The sequence below is a fragment of the Giraffa tippelskirchi genome, chromosome 2 (assembly GCF_054371585.1).
Source record: "Giraffa tippelskirchi isolate mGirTip1 chromosome 2, T2T-mGirTip1v1.2.pri, whole genome shotgun sequence".
In the NCBI taxonomy this organism is placed as follows: Eukaryota; Metazoa; Chordata; class Mammalia; order Artiodactyla; family Giraffidae; genus Giraffa; species Giraffa tippelskirchi.
In genome coordinates, this window is record NC_137276.1 from 166,581,625 (window position 1) to 166,603,031 (window position 21,407).

Genomic DNA, 21,407 nt, shown 5'->3' on the forward strand with positions numbered 1-21,407 from the left:
TTCATATTTGGGCGGCAGGAATTATCTAAAAATTGTACATCCACTTGCGGTTTTTAACTTGTCTTGGGTAATTTGCTTTAAGATTTTTGTGTCTTAAATACAGATGTACAACATTATCAGTAGAGTTTCGCATAGAGTGAGTTAATGGAGCAGTTAAGTAAGACATATTAATTCTAAAGCTTTGAATTTTAAGAAGCATTTGAAGTTTATTAACTTATGCTGGGTGATGGCATCTGCTGGCGAAGGCAAAATATTGTAGCTTAACTTAATCAGAAATTGTGAAAGCCATCTCTTGAAAAGAAAGTGAATGAGTGCCAATGCTTGGGATCTATGAGTATAAAATCTGAGAACTCCTCAAACCAGACAAATATTATGGAACCAAAGGAAATCCAAGAACAGAAGAGAGACCTAGGAATTAGGAGGAAAGGAAGAACAATGTGCTAGATGGCCATGGGCTGCATGTGATCTCAGCTTTCATCATTTTAGATTTCAAAGTTAAAACTATTTTAGGAGGATACTTTTCCTTTTTATTTATTATAAATTGTATTTCCACTAAGGATTTCCTTGGTGGTCCAGTGGCTAATACTCTACACTCTTAGTGCAGGGGGGCCCAGGTTCTATCCCTGGTCAGAGAACTAGATCCACATGCCACAACAGAAAAGATCTCACTTTCTAATTGCAGAAAGTAAAGAGGGGCTAAAGTGCCTCGATGAGAGTGAAAGAGGAGAGTGAAAAAGCTGGCTTGAAACTCAGCATTAAAAAAAACTAAGGTCGTGGTATCTGGTCCCATCACTTCATGGCAAGTAGAAGAGGGAAATGTGGAAGTAGTAACAGGTTTTATTTTCTTGAGCTCCAAAATCACTGTGGACAATGACTACAGCCATGAAATTAAAAGACACTTGCTTCTTGGAAGGAAAGCTATGACAAACTTAGACAGCATATTAAAAATCAGAGACATCACTTTGCTGACAAAGATCTGTATAGTCAAAACTAGGCCTTTCCAGTAGTCATGTACAGATGTGAGAGTCGGACCATAAAGAAGGCTGAGTGCTGAAGAATTGATGCTTTTGTATTGTGGTGCTGGAGAAGACTCTTGAGAGTCCCTTGGACAGCAAGGAGATCAAACCACTCAATCCTAAAGGAAATCAACCCTGAATATTCATTGAAAGGACTGACGCTGAAGCTCCAATAATTTGGCCACTTGATGTGAAGAGCTGACTCACTGGAAAAGAGTCAGCTGATGTTGGAAAAGATTGAAGGGAAAAGGAGAAGGGGTCAGCAGAGGATGAGATGGATAGACGACTCAATGGATATAAATTTGAGCAAACTCGGGGAGATAGTGGAGAACAGAGGAGCGCGGTGTGCTGCAATCCATGAGGTTGCAAATAGTTGGACATAGTTGACTCAACAACAACATTTCCACTCTTTTTTTTTTTTTTTTTTTACAGAAATGTTTATTAACCAGTTTGTTTTAGTTCATATATTCAGAGTGAAGAATAACTTATTGCATGTCACCTTAGAGGGGAAATGGTTAGAGATTTATTATTGATATCAGTTGGGAAGATCTGAATATAAAATATTTATTTGTCCGTATTAAGACTTTGGAGCCATTTGGTAATGGCTGTAACATTTATTGAGTTCTTACTATGTGCTAGACACTGATACTTTACATGTGCTATTTAATTTTCACAACAGTGTTACAAAACAGGTAATGCTCTTATTATCATTTTTCTGATGAGGAAGAAGAGTCCAAGAGAGGTTAACTAATTTGCCAAAAGTTATTCAGCTAGTAATTGTTAGAGGTCATATGCAGGCCAGGGAAGTATGTTCACAGCAATAGGTTATCACAAAGGAAAGAATAACCTAAGTCAAAATAGATGCATCCAGTATCTCCAACCATTTTCATAGTCAAATATTAATTTAGTAGTAGTTTTCTATGTTTATTGGTTATAATACTTCATTTGCCTTTAACGTTTTGCTTTTACTTGTAAATTTTATGCTTTTAGCAATGTTTTTATTTTCAATAAATTGTGTATGTATTTAGGGAATTCCATACCATTTTTAAAAATTTAACTTTTCACTTTTTAAGTAAGGATTAACTTTAATAAAGCAAGTGTATAAATATCAATAAATATTTGCATATGTGTACATCCATGTAGTTGACCACCCAGTTGAAAATAAAGAACTATTTCAGTACCCTGCCAGGCTCCTATCCATCAGTATTCTCACTATTACCTGTCTCCGCATCGTTGAATAACCACTTTTCTGACTTCTTTCTCGATTGGGTAGTTTTACTGTCTTTGAACTTCGTGTACACTGTGAAAATGCAGCTGTACGCTGTGTAGTCTTGTGTTTGACTCTTGCACAGCATCATATCTGTTAACTTCATATAGGTAGTTAGAGTATATCAGTAATTTGTTCTTTTCCATTGCTATATAGTATTACCTCATATGGCTACACCACAATTCATCCAGTTCTACTGTTCATGACTGTTTGGGTTTTCAGTTTTGGGCTACTGCTAATATAGCTGTTGTGAACATTCTTGTACACATTTTTTAGTAGACATAATACTTGTTTCTGTTAGGTATATTCCCTGAAATACAATTGCTATATCATAAAATATATGTTTAGCTTTGGTAAGCTTTTGCCAAAAAGTATATATTTTTCTAAGTTTGTTTCGTACTCTGATAACCTATGATCTAACAAGAACACTCTCATTTATGTTAATGGTCTTTAAAAAAATTTGGGAAGGGAATCTTATTAGACAAAGAAATAGATTTTGATAGTGATCTATAGAGTAGTCCTAGGTAGAAAACTTGTTATTTTTCATGTATTAATTACTCTGTACATAGATTAATACAAAACTCTAGGAGAAAATAATGAGGTATGAGATATAGCCCTGCCTAAAGAAGCTTATAGTTCAGTCAGGCAGACAAGAGAGTGAAAGATAAGCAATATAGTACAGTATCCAAGTCATATATGATTTGTATAGACAATATGTACTCTGGCATGGTGAAGAGCAGTCACTAGACTGAAATGACTGGAAAAGGCTTCATAGGAAAGAGAAGGCTTCAGATGAGCTTTGGTGAGTTAGGTAGAATTGAATTGAAAGGAATAGTTCATCATGAGTCGTATTATAGAAAAGTGAGAAAAGCTTGTAGGTGTCTAAATTGGTCTGACTGGATTGAAAGATTTCTTAGTTGAGGGTGATGGAAAGATGTTTGGAAAATTATGTTGTGGTTAGGCTTTTGAGACTTTAAATATCAGGTTAAGGTCTTATTTGAGAGCTCAATGTGTAGATTAAATTCACTTTCTCACCCTAAAAGCTCTGATTTATTTATTATTGTTGTTGTTATTATTATCATCATTATCATCAAAGCATCATAATTGTACAAGATATTCTGTCTTTCTGTTCCATTCTTCCTCTCAAGAGCATTCAGTTCAGTTCAGTCACTCAGTCGTGTCTGACTCTTTGCAAACCCATGAACTGCAGCAAGCCAGGCTTCCCTGTCCATTGCCAACTCCCAGAGCTTTCTCAAACTCGTGTGTATCAAGTCAATGATGCCATCCAACCATCTCATCCTCTGTTGTTCCCTTCTCCTGCCTTCAACTTTCCCAGCATCAGGGTCTTTTCCAGTGAGTCAGTTCTTCCAATGAGTCAGTTCTTATCAGGTGGCCAAAGTATTGGAGTTTCAGCTTCAGCATCAGTCCTTCCAATGACTCCTTTCCCAACTCAAGTGCATTATGAGTAGCATTTAATAGAGATTTTAAAGACATAGTATAAGTTAATTTTGAGGAGACCCTAATTCATTACCTCCTTTTAAAAAAGAATTTGAGGTGATTTTCTTTAGGGGTGATCATACTCTGTAAAGTATGTGATGAATCGAGTTACTTCTGAGAGGCCTTTTTTCTTCTAATATCTTTGGTAAAGGCTTTTGAAGAACCATATTTCAAGAACTTTTTTTCCCTTTTTCCATATTAGTATCTTCAGATAATAAGAAACAGATACCTAATGATGCTTCTGTTGGAAGTGAAAGAGACTCATCAGATATACTGCAAAATTGGTCACTACAAGACCATTGTGGAATGTATTCACCCTTAATATACCAAGCTCTTTGCGAACATGTGCAGACTCAAATGTCACTGATGAATAACTTGGCTTCAAAGAACAACCCTAATGGAATTCCAACTGCACCTTGCCACACTGTGTCTGGTTCTGGTTAGTATGAATGATGTTTTAAAAAAGCATGAATATAAGGTCTAATTATGTTGCCTGATTATTGTATAAGCAGTCTGAGATGTGAATGACTTTTCTCCCTCTTACCTTTTAGAATCTCAGACGTCTTCACCTTCTAGTTATGGTTTACCCACCTCTATCCCAGTCCGGTTACCTCGGCAGCCACCCTGCCCTCCAATGGTTCATTCTGTGAGTGCAGTTTATGTACTATATAAGTAATAATTTGCTTTTAGAAATTGTCATCTTGAGGGAAAATTTAATTTGCTGATTGTATCTTAATGCCCCAGGATGTAAAGACCAATTATTTTTTGAGTGATTTTTTATTAGAAAAGTTTGCCTATTAATTAAGGACAGTGGTGGGCAGGGGGAAGGAAAAAGATCACTAGAAAAAAAAAAAATCACCCATACCTACCACCCAAGCACAATTGCTGTTAACGTCTTGATAGAGTATGTTCTAGTCATTTAATTCTTTGTGTAGGTTTCATTTTCTGGTTTTAATTTGTTAAGTAAGCTTTCTTTTAAAAATATCACCATAATTAAATTTTATATAGTTTTACATGATGCTTTTTTTCACTTAACATTTAATTGTGATTTACCTTTTGTAAATTTTTACTAAGTTCTTACTGCTCTATTTAGTAGATATAGCATGGTCTGTGTAACTCCTCACCTATGGTTAGACATTTAAATAAATTTTTTACTACCGTAACATTTCTCTAAATATGTTTGTGCAGAATCCTTTTCAGCTTATTTTCTACACTGTGATTTCCCAAAGTGGAAGTTTATTTTAGTCCCAAAGTAGACTAATTTTTGATGCCTTTAAACCATTTATGATATTTGCAAACAATCTATTTTAGTCATGCTTTATAATGTTCCCATATTACAGAGTGAACTAATTAAGCTTTAAAAAAATCCAGAATAATGAGCTAAGGGGAAATTGGCTTATTCACTGGTAATCTGTAACTCCATCCTGCAAATATCATCTTCTAACATTTTTAGTTTGAGTTTATTATAGTTAATACCCACAAGTCAGTGCTCATTATTTTTGAAGTCTTAGCTTGTTTTTTTCTGTCTTTAGGAAGTTCAGACTGATGGTGACAGTCAGTTTGCATCACAAGGAAGAACAATTTCTGTGAACTGTACTGATGATGTTGTAAGGAATTCCTTCAATACCTGTCTTGGAGTTTCATGTAACCTGCCCCAAACTGGCAAACCAGCTACTCCAACATTTCAGCAACTGGGTCTTGCTAATGGGATTCTGCCAAAAAGACTTCCTGAGGAACCGGACTTACTGAAGTGTTTCCAAACATACATGAAACTGTTGCGTTCTCATCCTGACAGTCCCACTCGCAGTAGCTCCACCCTATTACAGCCAGCTTTCTTGGCAACTAATGAAGAAAAATGTACTAACAAACACATTGGTGAGGTCAGAAGTGAAGGAAAGGATTTAAATATACCTCTGCGAGATTCAAGAATAAAGGATGTGCAGAAGGCAAAAAACGTGAACCAGAATACTGAAAAAGTTAGAACTATCAAGTATTTGTTGGGAGAGCTCAAGGCCCTGGTAGCAGAACAAGGTAGATAAGTACTTTCTTTATAATTTTCTGTGGCATGTCATCATTTAAATTCAGAATAATCAACATGAAGTTTGTGATATTTTCCATAGAAGTATGTCTTAATGCTAATGAGGAAATGAGTTTTGTCTGTTTTATTCTTATTTTGTGGGGTTTTGCTCCCCATTGTTTCCTGTGGATATGAAATGTGCTAGGGAATATCATTCTCTTACTTGTAAGTGTGTGTTCATTCTACTTGATTCAAAGGGACCTTGAAAAGATTCAACCAAAGAAAATTTATAGAGATAAATTTTAAGGGGGTTGGAGGACGTGATTAACTCCCTAGAACAGAATGATAATTTTTCCTACTTTAAAAATGTTTTCCTCTCCTCATTTATTTAATAACTAACTGTTACAGTGTTTAACCGGAGAAGGCGATGGCACCCCACTCCAGTACTCTTGCCTGGAAAATCCCATGGATGAAGGAGCCTGGTGGGCTGCCGTCTATGGGGTCGCACAGAGTTGAACACCACTGATGTGACTTAGCAGCGGCAGCAGCAGCACAATGTTTAACAAATCTCACTTTGAGAAGGAACCTAAATCTTCTGATGCCCTTTTCAGTTCACTCTTGAGATATTTTAATTAATCAAGAAAAATATCTTGGGTGGAGTTATGAGATATTTGTGCTGGGTTGTATTCATTTGTTTTCATTATGTATGTATATTCTGAATAATGACTTTCATTTGGAGTTAGTTACACATTTGTCATCTAGAAAACACAGTAATTGATTATGGAAGTTTTAATTGAGTACCTAATATTTGCAGTCTGACAAAAAAATTACCAAATCTTAAAATTTATCTGTATTATTAGGATTGTAGCACTATTAAGCCCGTGGTTCAGTATATTAAAATCTCTTATATTTTCAGACTGTTAATTTATTATTATTCTTTTAACTGAATACTTAATCATTGGTAACAATTATAATAGTAGTAATATTAGCTATCACTTATTGAGCACTTACCATGTGCCCAGCACTGTGCTAAGTATTTTATATGTATTATCTCATTTAATCCTCACAGCAACCCTATGAGGTGCTATTATTGTCCCCATTTTACAGATGAGGAAACTGAGACTTGGAGAACAGTATTTCATTTAATCCTCTCAGCAACCCCATGAGGTACTGTTGTTATCCATTTAACCATGAAGAAACCTAGGCTTCAAGAATTAAGTAATTTGACTAAAGTACATTGCAGGAAAATGATGGCGCTCAGGTCTCTGCCTCCAATGCTTTCATGCAAAACCCCTCTACAGAGCATTCTGCTCTGTAATTGGGCACAATTGTTTACTGTATGCATGTAAACTTTCCTTTAAGGTGTTAAAATACTTGTGGAATTGATTAACTTTTTGTAGCTGAGTACTTTATCTCTTTTGGATATCAGACAGTTAATATTATATTTATTAAATGTTTTCATTTCACAGAAATTTTTGTTTAATTGAAGTATAGTTGCTTTACAGTGTTATATTAGTTTCTCCTGTATAGCAAAGTGCATCAGTTGTATGTATACATATATCCACTCTTTTTAAAATTTTCTTCCTGTTTAGGTTACCATAGATCAAGTAGAATTCCCTGTGCTATACCATAGGTTCTCATTAGTGATCTGTTTTTTACATAGTACTGTACGTATATCAACCCTAATCTCCCAGTTCATCCCACCTTTTCCCTCCTTGCTGACCATAAGCTTTTTTGCTACATTTGTGACTTTCTGCTTTGCAAATAAATTCATCTGTACCATTTTTCTAGCAGTTCCCAGAAAATCTGAATAAAAATGAACAAAAATAAAAGGACAAGAGATCTAAAATCTACCTTCTACCTGTATCTTTTTGCCACCTCCCAAATTATCCACTCCCCACAGTTAATGACAAAAATGATACTGCTTTTGTTGCTGCATCAAATAAAGTGTAGCTGGTTGTGTTAAATCTACTTTATAAAATTAAATAATAAAACCTTATCTTAGTAGACCCTCCCTCAATATATTTCCAAATTGAATCACCAGAAGTGAATTATTTGCTTATTCCAGGATCAAAGGTTGTGTTGTTAATACTATAATCAACTATAAGAAACCCTTTTGTAATTATAGGAACAAGTGGATTAGGATATACATATATAAACCATCTTTCTACTAGACACTTTAACTGAAAAAAATCACTGATATAATAATTCTGTGACTTAACATAAATCTTTAGTTTACTGAACTTAATGCCTTTAAAGAATTCTTCTCAATAAGGAAATGCAGACTACAGGAAAAAGGAAAATAGGATTTGTATAATAAATTCATAAATAACTGAGTTGAGTTTATTTATGGTACATATGTATATATGTGAAATGTTTTTTTAGTAATACGTATGAATAATCTTATCAAAACAGCAGTTTATAATACTGTGTTTATTCATTTCTTCTGTTTTTTATAGAAGATTCAGAAATTCAGAGGTTGATTACAGAACTGGAGATGTGTATATCTCTGCTTCCAGCCGTAAGTGCAAACACAAATATTCAGGTTGAAATAGCACTGGCCATGCAGCCACTAAGAAGTGAAAACGCTCATTTACGCAGGTAAGAGTTGCTCTTTGAATTTTTTTGTCTCCATGCAAAGATGTCCCATGGCCAGAACAAAAATGCCTAATGAGATATCTAGGGCTTTGTAAGGAAAATAGGCATAGTCTCACTGTGTTTATACTCTTAATTCCCCATTTTCCAAATACTGACAGCAGTCTCGAACTCTTCCATTATTTCTGCCCATTAGTATGTATTTCTTCATACCTTTTCCACATCTGTTGTCACTTGGTTGGTAACAAATAGAGAGGAAAGGGAACTACGTCCAGGTATTTATTAGGCTAGTCTAGGCTGAGCAGTCCACGGACTGTATCATCCATGGGGTCGCAAAGAGTTGGACATGACTGAGCGACTTTCACTTCTGGCTCTGCAGTGCTTGTGCTCAGTTGCTTCAGTCGTGTTTGACTCTACAACCCCATGGACTGTAGCCTGCCAGGCTCCTCTGTCCATGGGATTTCCCAGGCGAGAATACTGGAGTGGGTTGCCATTTCCTTCTCCAGGGCATCTTCCTGACCCCAGGGATCGAATCTGGGTCTCCTGCATTGCAGGGGAATTCTTTACTGCTGAGCCACCTGGGAAGCCCAGAATTTAGTCCCTGCATATTATTTATCTTGATATTGTGACCATAGGAAATATTAATAGTTGCTATTTATTTCTATTTCTTAGAACATTTTTCTTTGATTGACTGCTTGATTTTTATTTTTGGCTGCGCTGGGTGTTTGTTGCTTTGCTTGGACTTTCTCTAGTTGCAGCAAGCAGGAGCTACTCTTTGATGTGGTATGTGGACTTCTCATTGCGGTGGCTTCTCTCATGGCAGAGCACAGGCTCTAGGTGCTCAGCCTTCAGTAGTTGCGGCCTGCAGGCTCAGCAGTTGTGACGCACGGGCTTAGTTTCTCAGTGGCATGTGGAATCTCCCCAAACCAGGGATTGAACCTGTGTCGCCTGCACTGGCAGGCGAATTCTTATCCACGTGACACTGGGGAAGTTGCAGAACATTTTAAAATTGCTGTAGGAGCTAATTTATAAGCCACTTAAGAAAATAAGACTTACTTTATTGGTCACTGCTTGTTTTTAACTTTTTAAAAAGGTATTAGTTTGATGTCTAACCTAATTCTTCAGCCTTGGCACCAACGTTTCTTGGCTGTGTCCTTTAGAGGACAAAGATTATACATCATGCTACTGCCACCGTTTACCTGACCTTCTAAAAGTGAAATTATTGAAAAATGAAGAATTTGTCAGATGTGCTTTTTTTTTTTTTTTTTTAGCAGAATGAGATTTCCAGCAGAAGTAGGAATTTTTGTGTCTCTTTGTTAATCTTTATTTGGAAGGAATCATCCATAATCTCTGTTATAAGTGAGAGTTGGAATGCATAGTCTCATTCAAAAGTGTTTTTCAGCATTTTCAATCAAAAACAGGTTTTGTTTTTTTTTCTTGTTTGGACATTTTGAAACCTCCTATTCCTTTTTAGCCAGAAAACTGATCTTTCAGGACTTTCTTGGTGTTTATTGCCATCTTGTGGCATAAAAAAAAAATAGCTAGCTGCATTGTTTGTTTGGCATTTGGGTCTGGACAGTTTTTATGTGAGACTCCTGACACAGTACTCAACTGTTAGCCTTCTTGGTCCCTACCCATAAAATGTCTGTAGCGACTCATTCATTGTGACCATGTGGCACATTCCAAAATTTCCTGGATGAAGGCTGTGGGGGATTCCAGTTAAGCTAGTGAGTGCCTTAATATTTAAAGGGCAAGTTAGAATTCATGACCATTTCCTGATTTTAGACTCAGATACAAGACCATTATTTACCCACGAAGAACAAAGAAATGAAATGGAACTGAAAGGGAGGAACTGGGATGTGGCATTCAGTCTTTGGCCTGATAACTTGACATATGGTAACATTATTCTTTCAGACAGAAGTTACTAGAGGAAGAATAGATTGTTTATTTGGTATTTCATTATATTTTTTAGTTAGAAAATGTAGTGGGAGAACCAGTGAGTTCAGATTTAAACCATCTGGAGACATGTATGGTATGAGTGGAACCCACAAACAAGATTCAGTATAGAAACATAAACTTGGGAGTTATTCACGGACCACATTTTTATTGAGCGTTTACTACAGATCTGGCCCTGTGTAGGTACTGGAGACAATAATGATTAAAAGCAAGTGGTTTGCTTTCAGCGTGTAAGTGTTGAATTCACTAAGAAGGTATAGGGTGTGAACACAACCAATGGTGCATTGCTGGGGAATAACAGCTTCTTAAGCAGAGAACACAGGAGAAGCCTGTGAAAGAAACCTGAGAAGGAGCAAGTAGGGACTCCTACCAAGTGAGATATTTCATTTCCTTATCCTGTCACCAACAAAAAGTGTTATTTCCTTTGAGAATGAAATAGTAACCCACCCCAGTATTCTTGCCTGGGAAATCCCATAGACAAGAAGCTTGGCAGGCTACTGTCCATGGGACGGTAGAGTCAGAGAGAGAGAGACGCACACACACAACTAAGTCCATGGGGTCGCAAAAGAGTCAGAGAGACACACACACACACAACTAAAGATCCTACAGCTAAGACCTGGTGCAGCCAAATAAATATATATATTTTTAAAGTGTTATTTCCTTTTATTTTTGTGAATCCTATGGTCATAAAATATCTCCTGTTTTAAATTTGCATTTCTTCATACTAATGTGGCTGAGAATTTTTCATATGCTTATCTGCCATTTCTGTTTCTTATGTGAATTGCCCATTCTTATGGATGGTTATGTTTTCTTTTCCTGCTTAGGATTTGTAGGAGCTTTTCAGTGTTACAGCCCCTTTGTCTGTTACATGTGTAGCAGATATTTTCTTCCAGACTGCTAATTCTAGGACAAGTTTCAGTTTTAATGTAGTTAAATCCTTTACTTTTTTCCCTGATGGTTGCTGGATTTTGAGTATTGCTTAGGAATGACTTTCCCACTTAAGATTATGTAGATTGCCACCTAAAACTTGTATAGTTATGTTTTGTTTGCTGTTATATTTTATGTTTAGCTCTTTAATCCAACCTGAATGAATATATACAAATGATGTGAGCTAGGATCTATCGTTTTAGATTTCATAACAGTGATACTTTAGTGCAGAATATTTCCAGATAATAATTCTCAAAAGATTAGACTTTTTTTTAAGCATTAACTTCTTAGAAGTAAACACTTGCAGTTCCTTTTGTATGTTCCTGTTTACGAAGTTCATTATGAGGCAGAGTTGTTGCTTATTGGCATTCTCTTTCCTTAAATAAAGCCATTAACCTTTAGATCTAATAAAGAAACTAGTAGCAGCATAAGTTTGTGCTTCCCTGTTTTTACACTGCATGACAAACCAAGCAGATAGTTGTCTGATAGCAGCTGGTCCTTGTAGGAATTCTGGTTCATAATTACGACAGATTTTTTAAAAGTAGATAATTATTACAGTAATGAAAATACTTCCTGAGAAGGAAGACAGAAGAAAAGAGCAAGAGGAGATAGAAATGAAAGAAATAGAAAAACAAGGAAATCACTGAAGAGATAAGAGAACAAAAAAGGGAAGAGGAAAAATAAGTTAACCTTTTTCTATCGAGGGGAGATTTTATGCCATCCTGGGCAATCTTTTAAAAATTATCTCACGTCTTATAATAATAGCAGTAGTGTGGTTTTGTTTATTTGGTTTCTGTCTTATGTTTGGGGACAAGATGGACTTCTGCTCTCCTAGTAGGTGCCACTGTTTATGTTCTCTATCTTAATAGGCTGTCAAATGTACACTCTAAAATGAGCTTGGGATTCTTGCATTCATGTTTCTTCATTATTTCATTTAGGCAATTGAGAATTTTGAACCAGCAACTTAGAGAACGAGAAAAAACTCAAAAGGCATCTGGTTCTCTGGAATGCAACCTTGAATGTAGGTAAAAGAACTGTAAGAACTGATCGTGAATTTTTTATGGCTCTGGAAATGTTGATAAAGAATTGCACTTTCTTAATTACTTTGTCTTAAGTGGACTTTTTGTTAAAAAAGTAGGAATAATATTCATTAAAATTTAAAATAGTGTAGAAACACAAAAATAAAAGATTTGTGCTATCACTTCCCAATAATTCAACCCTATTTTTTTTTTAAAAGTCTGTATTTCCTTTCACATATCTCCTGTTCATTTATAATTGATTTATTTCATAAATGCTTACTGAGTATCTACTATTAACAGATGAGTCCTAGTAGAACTATATATGTATTTTTCTTTTGTAAAAATGAGATTACACAGTATATACTCCTGCAGCTTGCATTTATTCACTTAGCATGTAGTGGATATTTTTCTCTATCAAAATACATAAATATTATTTTTTCCTATTGAAACTAAGTATATATTCTGTTTATGTAGTTCTGTCGTAATGTATTTAAAGTCCTTTTCTGATAGATATCTAGATACTTTCCCTGTTTTCCTAGTACAAATAATCCTGCAACAAAAATCCTTGTACATGTCTTTATGCCCATGTGTGACTGTTTTTGTAGATTATAGCCATAGAATTGCTGAGTCAGAGTATTACTGTTTCAGTTTTGACTGATGTTGCCAGATTGTCCTTATGGCTCATAGAGCTTAAAGTAATAGAAAAGAAAAAAACAAAAACAAATAGTAACTAGAGGAAAAGATCGAAATTTCTTTTTGTATTCTTGGGAACTTTTCCTAAGCCCAACAAAAATTCTCATGCTATAAAAGAAAGATTGATAAAGCATGTCCCAGAAATCTTTTTCATTCATGTACAGCAGAATTATAAATACATTTTATTTTTATTATTTTTTAATACATTTTTAAAAAATCAACAAAATGGGGAAATTTTTGTAATACGTGATATGATAAAGGCTTGACATTCCTAATATACAGAAATATCTCTTACAAAGGGATAGGAAAATACAAACATTCAATAGAACATACACTTCATAAACATGTTCAGCTTCACCAGAGCAATTTTGGAAAAGATCACTCTGGTTCCATTGTGAATAAAAGGTGGGGATGGGTGGGAGAGAGGAGACTAGTGGTTGCTCTTTTAAGTAGCTTATCTCTTTTTATTCTCTACCATTTCCCTTCTTGTTGCCTTGAGAACATGTATGTACTATTCATAATTACTTGTTTGCTATCAGTTCCATGAGAGCAGAAACCATTTCTCTGTTGTTCACCGCTGTATGCTGAGATTCTACTTCACTCAAGGCTGCAGTTATTAAATAACTGGTACCATACACTTTTATAGCCATTAGAAGGAATATGATAGATCTGTGTGCTGATACATAACAGTTTTATGGGGGGGAGGAAGGCGAGGTCAGAAACTGTGGGCATAGTATGATTCATTTATGTTTAAATATATATGATATGCCAAAGTATTTTCCAGAAAGATATCAGAGTGAATAGTGCTTGCTTCTGAGGGGAGAGTGGCGATGGGGTGCACAGGGAGACTTTTCATTGAGTATCTTTTGGTGTCATTGGTATTTTGTGGTGTTTGAATTTTTTTTACTTTGTACATGTATTAGTCTTTTGTTTTCTTTAGTTAAAAAAGGTAAAAAAAAAAAAAAAAGCCTGAAATATCAATTGGAAAGAAAGATATGACTTCTGCTGATCAGTTTCTAAAAAGTACATTTAATATTCACATAGAACTAATCAAGCATATAATTGTTAAGCAAAATCAATAAAATCCAAGCCTTTTCTTTTAAAAACAGACCTTTTCCAGGTTTGTACTTTTTTTTTAATTTATTTTTTTATTGAAGGATAATTGCTTTATAGAGGTTTGTTGTTTTCTGTCAAACCTCAACATGAATCAGCCATAGGTATACATATATCCCCTCCCTCCTGAACCTCCCTCCCATCTCCCTCCCCATCCCACCCCTCTAGGTTGATACAGAGCCCCTGTTTGAGTTTCCTGAGCCATACAGCAAATTTCCGTTGGCTATCTGTTTTACATACGGTAATATAAGTTTCCGTGTTAGTCTTTCCATACATCTCATCCTCTCCTCCCCTCTTCCCATGTCCATAAGTCTATTCTCTATGTTTTTCTGTTGCTGCCCTGTAAATAAGTCCTTCAGTACCGTTCTTCTAGATTCTGTATATATGTGTTAGAATACTATATTTATCTTTCTCTTTCTGACTCACTTCACTCTGTGTAATAGGTTCTAGGTTCATCCACCTCATCAGAACTGACTCAAATGTGTTCCTTTTTGTGGCTGAGTAATATTCCATTGTGTATATGTACCACAACTTCTTTATTCATTCATCTGTCAATGGATATCTAGGTTGCTTGCATGTTGTAGCCATTGTGCTGCCATGAACAATGGGATACATGTGTCTTTTTCAATTTTGGTTTCTTCAGGGTAGATGCCTGGGAGTGGGATTGCTGGGTCATGTGGTTTTATTCCTAGTTTTTTAAGGAATCTCCATACTGTCTTCCATAGTGGCTGTATCAATTTACATTTCCACCAACAGTGCAAGAGTGTTCCTTTTTCTCCACACCCTCTCCAGCATTTATTGTTTGTAGATTTTTTGATGATGGCCATTCTGACCGGTGTGAGGTGATATCTCATTGTAGTTTTGATTTGCATTTCTCTAATAATGAGCGATATTCAGCATCTTTTCATGTGTTTGTTATCCCTCTGTATGTCTTCTTTGGAGAAATGTCTGTTTAGGTCTTTTTCGCGCTTTTTGATTGGGTTGTTTGTTTTTCTGGCACTGAGTTGTATGAGCTGCTTGTATATTTTGGAAATTAATCCTTTGTCAGTTGTTTCATTTGCTATTATTTTCTCCCATTGTGAGGATTGTCTTTTCCCCTTGCTTATAGTTTCCTTTGATGTGCAAAAGCTTTTAAGTTTAATCAGGTTGCACTTGTTTACTTTTGTTTTTATTTCCATTACTCTAAGAGGTGGGTCATAGAGGATCTTGCTTTGATTTATGTCATCATATGTTCTGCCTGTGTTTTCCTCTAAGAATTTTATGGTTTCTGGTCTTAATTTAGGTCTTAAATCCATTTTGAGTTTGTCTTTGTCTTTGTGTATGGTGTTAGGAAGTGTTCTAATTTCATTCTTTTACATGTAGCTGTCTATTTTTCCCAGCACCATTTATTGAAGAGGCTGTCTTTGCCCCATTGTGTATTCTTGCCTCCTTTGTCAAAAATAAGGTACCCATAGGTGCATGGGTTTATTTCTGGGCTTTCTATCTTGTTCCATTGGTCTATATTTCTGTTTTTGTGCCAGTACCATACTGTCTCGATGACTGTAGCTTTGCAGTTTAATTTTGAAGTCAGGAAGATTGATTCCTCCAGCTCCATTCTTCTTTGTCAAGACTGCTTTGGCCATTTGGGGTCTGTTGTGTTTCCATATTAATTGTGAAATTTTGTGTTCTAGTTTCATGAAAAATGCCATTGGTAATTTGTTAGGGATCACATTGAATCTGTAGATTGCATTTGGTAGTATAGTCATTTTCACAGTATTGATTCTTCCTACCCAGGAACATGGATAATCTCTCCATTTGTTTATGTTGTCTTTGATTTCTTTCATCAGTGTCTTATACTTTTCTGTGTACAGTTCTTTTGTCTCCTTAGGTAAGTTTATTCCTAGATATTTAATTCTTTTTGTTGCAGTGGTAAATGGGATTGATCTCTTAATTTCTATTTCTGAATTTTCATTGTTAGTATATGGAAATGCAAGTGATTTCTGTGTATTGATTTTGTATCCTACAACTTTGCTAAATTCACCAATTAGCTCTAGTAATTTTCTGATGCTATCTCTGGGGTTTTCTATGTACAGTAGCATGTCATCTGCAAACAGTGAGAGCTTTACTTCTTCTTTTCCGATCTGGATTCCTTTTATTTCTTTTTCTTCTCCCATTGCTGTAGCTAGGACTTCCAGAACTATGTTGAATAATAGTGGTGAAAGTGGACACCCTGATCTTGTTCCTGATCTTAGGGGGGATGCTTTCAGTTTTTCACCATTAAGAACAATGTTTGCTGTAGGTTTATCATATATGGCCTTTCCTATGTTGAGGTAGGTTCCTTCTATGCCCATTTTTTGAAGAGTTTCAATCATAAATAGGTGCTGAATTTTGTCAAAGGCTTTTTCTGCATTTGTTGAGATTCTCATACGGTTTTTATCTTTCAATTTGTTAATATGGTGTATCACATTGATTGATTTGCATATATTGAAGAATCCTTGCATTCCTGGAATAAACCCAACTTGATCATGGTGTATGAGCTTCTTGATGTGTTGCTGAATTTTGTTTGCTAAGATTTTGTTGAGGATTTTTGCATCTATGTTCATCAGTGATATTGGCCTGTGGTTTTCTTTTTTTTGTTTTGTCTTTGTCTGGTTTTAGTATAAGGGTAATGGTGGCCTCGTCAAATAAGTTTGAAAGTGTTCCTTCCTCTGCAATTTTTTGAAAGAGTTTTAGAAGGATAGGCATTAACTCTTCTCTGAATGTTTGATGGAATTCTCCTGTGAAGCCATCTGGTCCTGGGCTTTTGTTTTTGGGGAGATTTTTTATCACAGCTTCAATTTCAGTGCTTGTAATTGGGTTGTTCATAATTTCTATTTCTTCCTGGTTCAGTCTTGGAAGATTGAACTTTTCTAAGAATCTGTCCATTTCTTCCAGGTTACCCATTTTATTGCCATATAGTTTGTTCATAATAGTCTCATAATCCTTTGTATTTCTGCATTGTCTGATGTAACCTCTCCTTTTTCATTCTAATTTTCTTGATTTGATTCTTCTCTCTTTTTTTCTTGATGAGTCTGGCTAAACATTTGTCAATTTTGTTTATCTTCTCAAAGAACCAACTTTTAGTTTTATTAATCTTTACTATTGTTTCTTTCATTTCTTTTTATTTCTGCTCAGATCTTTACGATTGTTTTCCTTCTACTAATTTTGAGGTTTTTTTGTTCTTCTTTTCCCAGTTGTTTTAGGTGTAAAGTTAGGTTGTCTATTGGATGTTTTTCTTGTTTCTTGAGGTAGGATTATATTGCTATAAGCTTCCCTCTTAGGACTGCTTTTGCTGCATCCCATAGGTTTTGAGTTGTTGTTTTCATTATCATTTGTTTCTAGAAATTTTTTGATTTCCCTTTTGCTTTCTTCAATAACCTGTTGGTTATTTAGAAACGTGTTGTTTAATGTCCATGTGTTTGTGTTTCTTACAGTTTTTTTTTTCCTGTAATTGATACCTACTCTCATAGCATTGTGGTCAGAGAAGATGCCCGATACAATTTCAATTTTCTTGAATTTACTGAGGTTTGATTTGTGATCCAAGATGTGGTCTACCTTGGAGAATGTTCCATGTGCACTTGAGAAGAAGGGGTATTCTTCTGCACTTGGATGGAATGTCCTGAAGATATCAGTGAGATCCATCTCATCTAATGTATCATTTAAGACTTGTGTTTCCTTATTAATTTTCTGTTTTGATGATCTGTCCATTGGTGTGAGTGGGGTGTTAAAGTCTCCTACTGTTATTGTGTTACTGTTAATTTCTCCTTTTATGTCTGTTAGTGTTTGTCTTATGTATTGAGGTGCTCCTATGTTGGGTACATAGATATTTACAATTGTTACGTCTTCCTCTTGGATTGATCCCTTGATCTTTATGTAATCTTATATCATGTAATCGTTATCTCTTGTAATCTTCTTTATTTTAAGGTCTGTTTTGTCTAATATGAGGATTGTTACTCCAGCTTTCTTTTGCTTCCCGTTTGCATGGAATATATTTTTCCCTCCTCTTACTTTCAGTCTATATGTCTTTAGATCTGAAGTAGGTTTCTTGAAGACAGCATATATATGGGTCTTGTTTTTGTATCCATTCAGCCAGTCTGTGTCTTTTGGTTGGTGCATTTAAGCCATTTACATTTAAAGTAATTATTGATATATATGTTCCTATTGCCATTTTCTTAATTGTTTGGGGTTGATTTTGTAGATCTTTTTCTTCTCTTGTATTTCTTGACTATATAAGTCAGTTTAACATTTGTTGTAAAGCTGGTTTGGTGGTACTGAATTCTTACTTTTGCTTGTCTGAAAAGCTTTTTATTTCTCCATCAATTTTGAATGAGATCCTTGCTGGGTACAGTAATCTTGGTTGTAGATTTTTCCCTTTCAGTACTTTAACTATATCCTGCCATTCCCTTCTGACCTGCAGAGTTTCTGCTGAAAGATCAGCTGTTAAGCGTATGGGGTTTCCCTTGTATGTTACTTGTTGCTTCTCCCTTGCTGCTTTTAATATTCTTTCTTTGTGTTTAGTCTTTGTTAGTTTGATTAGTATGTGTCTTGGTGTGTTTCTCCTTGGGTTTATCCTGTATGGGACTCTTTGTGCCTCTTGGACTTGATTGACTATTTCCTTTACCATGTTGGGGAAATTTTCAACTATAACCTCTTCAAAAATTTTCTCATATGCTTTCTTTTTCTCTTCTTCTGGGACCCCTATAATTTGAATGTTGGTGCATTTGATATGGTCCCAGAGGTCTCTGAGATTGTCCTCAGTTCTTTTCATTCTTTTTGCTTTATTCTGCTCTTCAGAAGTTATTTCCACCATTTTATCTTCAGCTCACTGATTCATTCTTCTGCTTCAGATATTCTGCTATTGATTCCTTCTAGAGTATTTTTAATTTCAGTAATTGTGTTGTTTGTCTTTGAATGTTTATTTTTTAATTCTTCTAGGTCTTTGTTAATTGATTCTTAACATTTTCTCTATTTTGTTTTCAAGGTTTTTGATAATCTTTACTATCATTATTCTGAATTCTTTTTCAGGTAGTTTGTGTATTTCCTCTTCATTTATTTGGACTTCTGTGTTTCTAGTTTGTTCCTTCGTTTATGTAGTATTTCTCTGCTTTTTCATTTTTTTTTTTAACTTATTGTGTTTGAGGTCTCCTTTTCTTAGGCTTCAAGGTTGAATTCTTTCTTCCTTTTGGCTTCTGCCCTCCTAAAGTTGGTCCAGTGGTTTGTGTAAGCTTCATATAGGGTGAGATTTGTGCTGAGTTTTTGTTTGTTAGTTGGTTTTTCCTCTCATGGGCAAGGGTGAGTGAGGTGGTAATCCTGTTTGTTGATGATTGGGTTTGTATTTTTTGTTTGTTTGTTGTTTAGATAAGGTGTCCTGCATAGGCAGCTACTGGTGGTTGGATGATGCCAGGTCTTGTTTTCAAGTGGTTTCCTTTGTGTGAGTTCTCACTATTTGATACCCCTTAAGGTTAGTTCTCTGGTAGTCTAGGGTCTTGGAGTCAGTGCTCCCACTCCAAAGGCTTAGGGCTTGATCTCGTCGGTCACCATCGCATCTGCCTCCTCCCCCACGGGGTACACCTCCAGCCACAGAGACTTTGGATTGGGGAGCGAGAGTGGTCCCGTGGTGAAGAGCTGCTCCTGGGTGACGAAGCAGAGTTGCACGCAGTAGTTCAGTTTAAATTTTGAGTTGCATTTTCCAGCAGAAGCTTCCTCACCTGACAGGACACCTTGCCCCTAGGTTTGTACTTTTTAAATTGAGGTAATAATTATTTGGTCTATTTTATCTTACAGTGTTTTCTCTTCAATCATTGAACAAGTCACTGCAAAATCAATTACAGGAGTCGTTAAAGAGCCAGGAATTACTGCAGAGTAAAAATGAAGAGCTCTTAAAAGTGATAGAAAATCAGAAAGATGAAAACAAAAAGTTTGCTGGTATATTTAAAGAGAAAGATCAAACTTTACTTGAAAATAAACAGCAATTTGACATTGAGACAACAAGAATGAAAATTGGTATGTGTTTGAACTATAGTCACAGTCACTTTTTAAAAATTGATACTGAAACTGAAACTTTTTGTTTTAGAATTGGAGGAAGCCTTAGTCAATGTGAAAAGCTCCCGGTTTAAGTTAGAAGCTGCTGAAAAGGAAAATCAGATACTGGGAATAACATTACGCCAGCGTGATGCCGAGGTGACTCGACTGAGAGAATTAACCAGGTGATATTGACATTTGAATAACTTATGCCTTTTGTTAGATGTATTTATAAACTTCAAAATAATTTCAGACCTGCCTTCTTAACCTTATCCTTTTCTCAGTGTTTTTGCTAATTTCTAAGGATATTTTCTTCTGTTCCAGTTAAATTTCAAACGTGGCTAAATTCCTTTTTAAACCCTGTGATTCCAAGGCAAAGGACTCTGATGAGGAGCTGAAGACTTGTTTAGCAAATGGTTAAGAACTGTCTAAGCCAGAGACACCTGAGTGGAATTCCAGCTCTTTCATTTATTAGCTGTATGACTTTGAGCAAGATAGTTAACCTTTCTAAACCTTAGCTGTAAAGTGGGGGCATAATTAGGGTTGATAAGAGGGCTAAGAAATCATTCATGAAAAGCACTTAGCAACGTAAGCCCTCGTTCATAGGATCTTGGGGTAAGTTATTTAGCCTCTTTGAACCTTATTCATTGCATTAGTAAAATGAGGGATTTGGCAATAATTTCTAAGATTCCTTTGTTCCTTAACTTGGCTTAAATAAATAAAACCACCTCACTCAATTTTTATATGATATTCTTTTATAAAGCTCAGTTTTCTCTTGAGGTGGTTGACAAAAATTGGATTTTCAACTGACTTTTTAAAATCCTAGAGAAGTCAGTCATTTTTAGGCCTGAATTGTATATCATCAGATCTGACCATGCTTTTGAATGATCCTGGAAATTCATAGTTCTAAATATAAAGCAATCCTGAATATAAAACAATCGTCTTTGTATTTCAAATGAAAAGACCCATTTTGAATTATACACTTTTTTCCCCACTTTGAGTTATAAACTTTTAGAGACTAAATGATATATAGATATATGGTGGTGGTTTAGTCACTAAGTTGTATCTGACTCTTGCAGTCCTGGCAGGACTGTAGCCTACCAGGCTCCTCTATCCTTGGGATTTCCCAGGCAAGAATACTGGAATGGGTAGCCATTTCCTTCTCCAGGGGATCTTCCTGACCCAGAGATCGAACCCACATCTCCTGCATTACAGATGGATGGATTCTTTTACTGCTGAGCTACCAGGGAAGCCTATACATATATATA

General features: G+C 35.6%; 1 protein-coding gene across 5 annotated transcripts in view; it reads left to right on the plus strand.

The window, feature by feature from the left end:
• Window positions 1-21,407, plus strand: part of CCDC14 (coiled-coil domain containing 14) — a 37,602-nt gene that overhangs the window by 11,690 nt on the left and 4,505 nt on the right. For 4 of the 5 annotated variants that reach the window (XM_081571735.1, XM_081571736.1, XM_081571738.1 and 1 more), the window contains 7 exons: window positions 3,983-4,219; window positions 4,332-4,426; window positions 5,313-5,811; window positions 8,257-8,398; window positions 12,214-12,296; window positions 19,903-20,121; window positions 20,192-20,324. In XM_081571735.1, the coding sequence (XP_081427861.1) occupies window positions 3,983-4,219; window positions 4,332-4,426; window positions 5,313-5,811; window positions 8,257-8,398; window positions 12,214-12,296; window positions 19,903-20,121; window positions 20,192-20,324 (1,408 nt within the window). Of the gene's footprint in view, window positions 1-3,982; window positions 4,220-4,331; window positions 4,427-5,312; window positions 5,812-8,256; window positions 8,399-12,213; window positions 12,297-19,902; window positions 20,122-20,191; window positions 20,325-20,463; window positions 21,075-21,407 lie in introns of those variants that run through there. The other variant, XM_081571740.1, reaches the window with a different exon arrangement.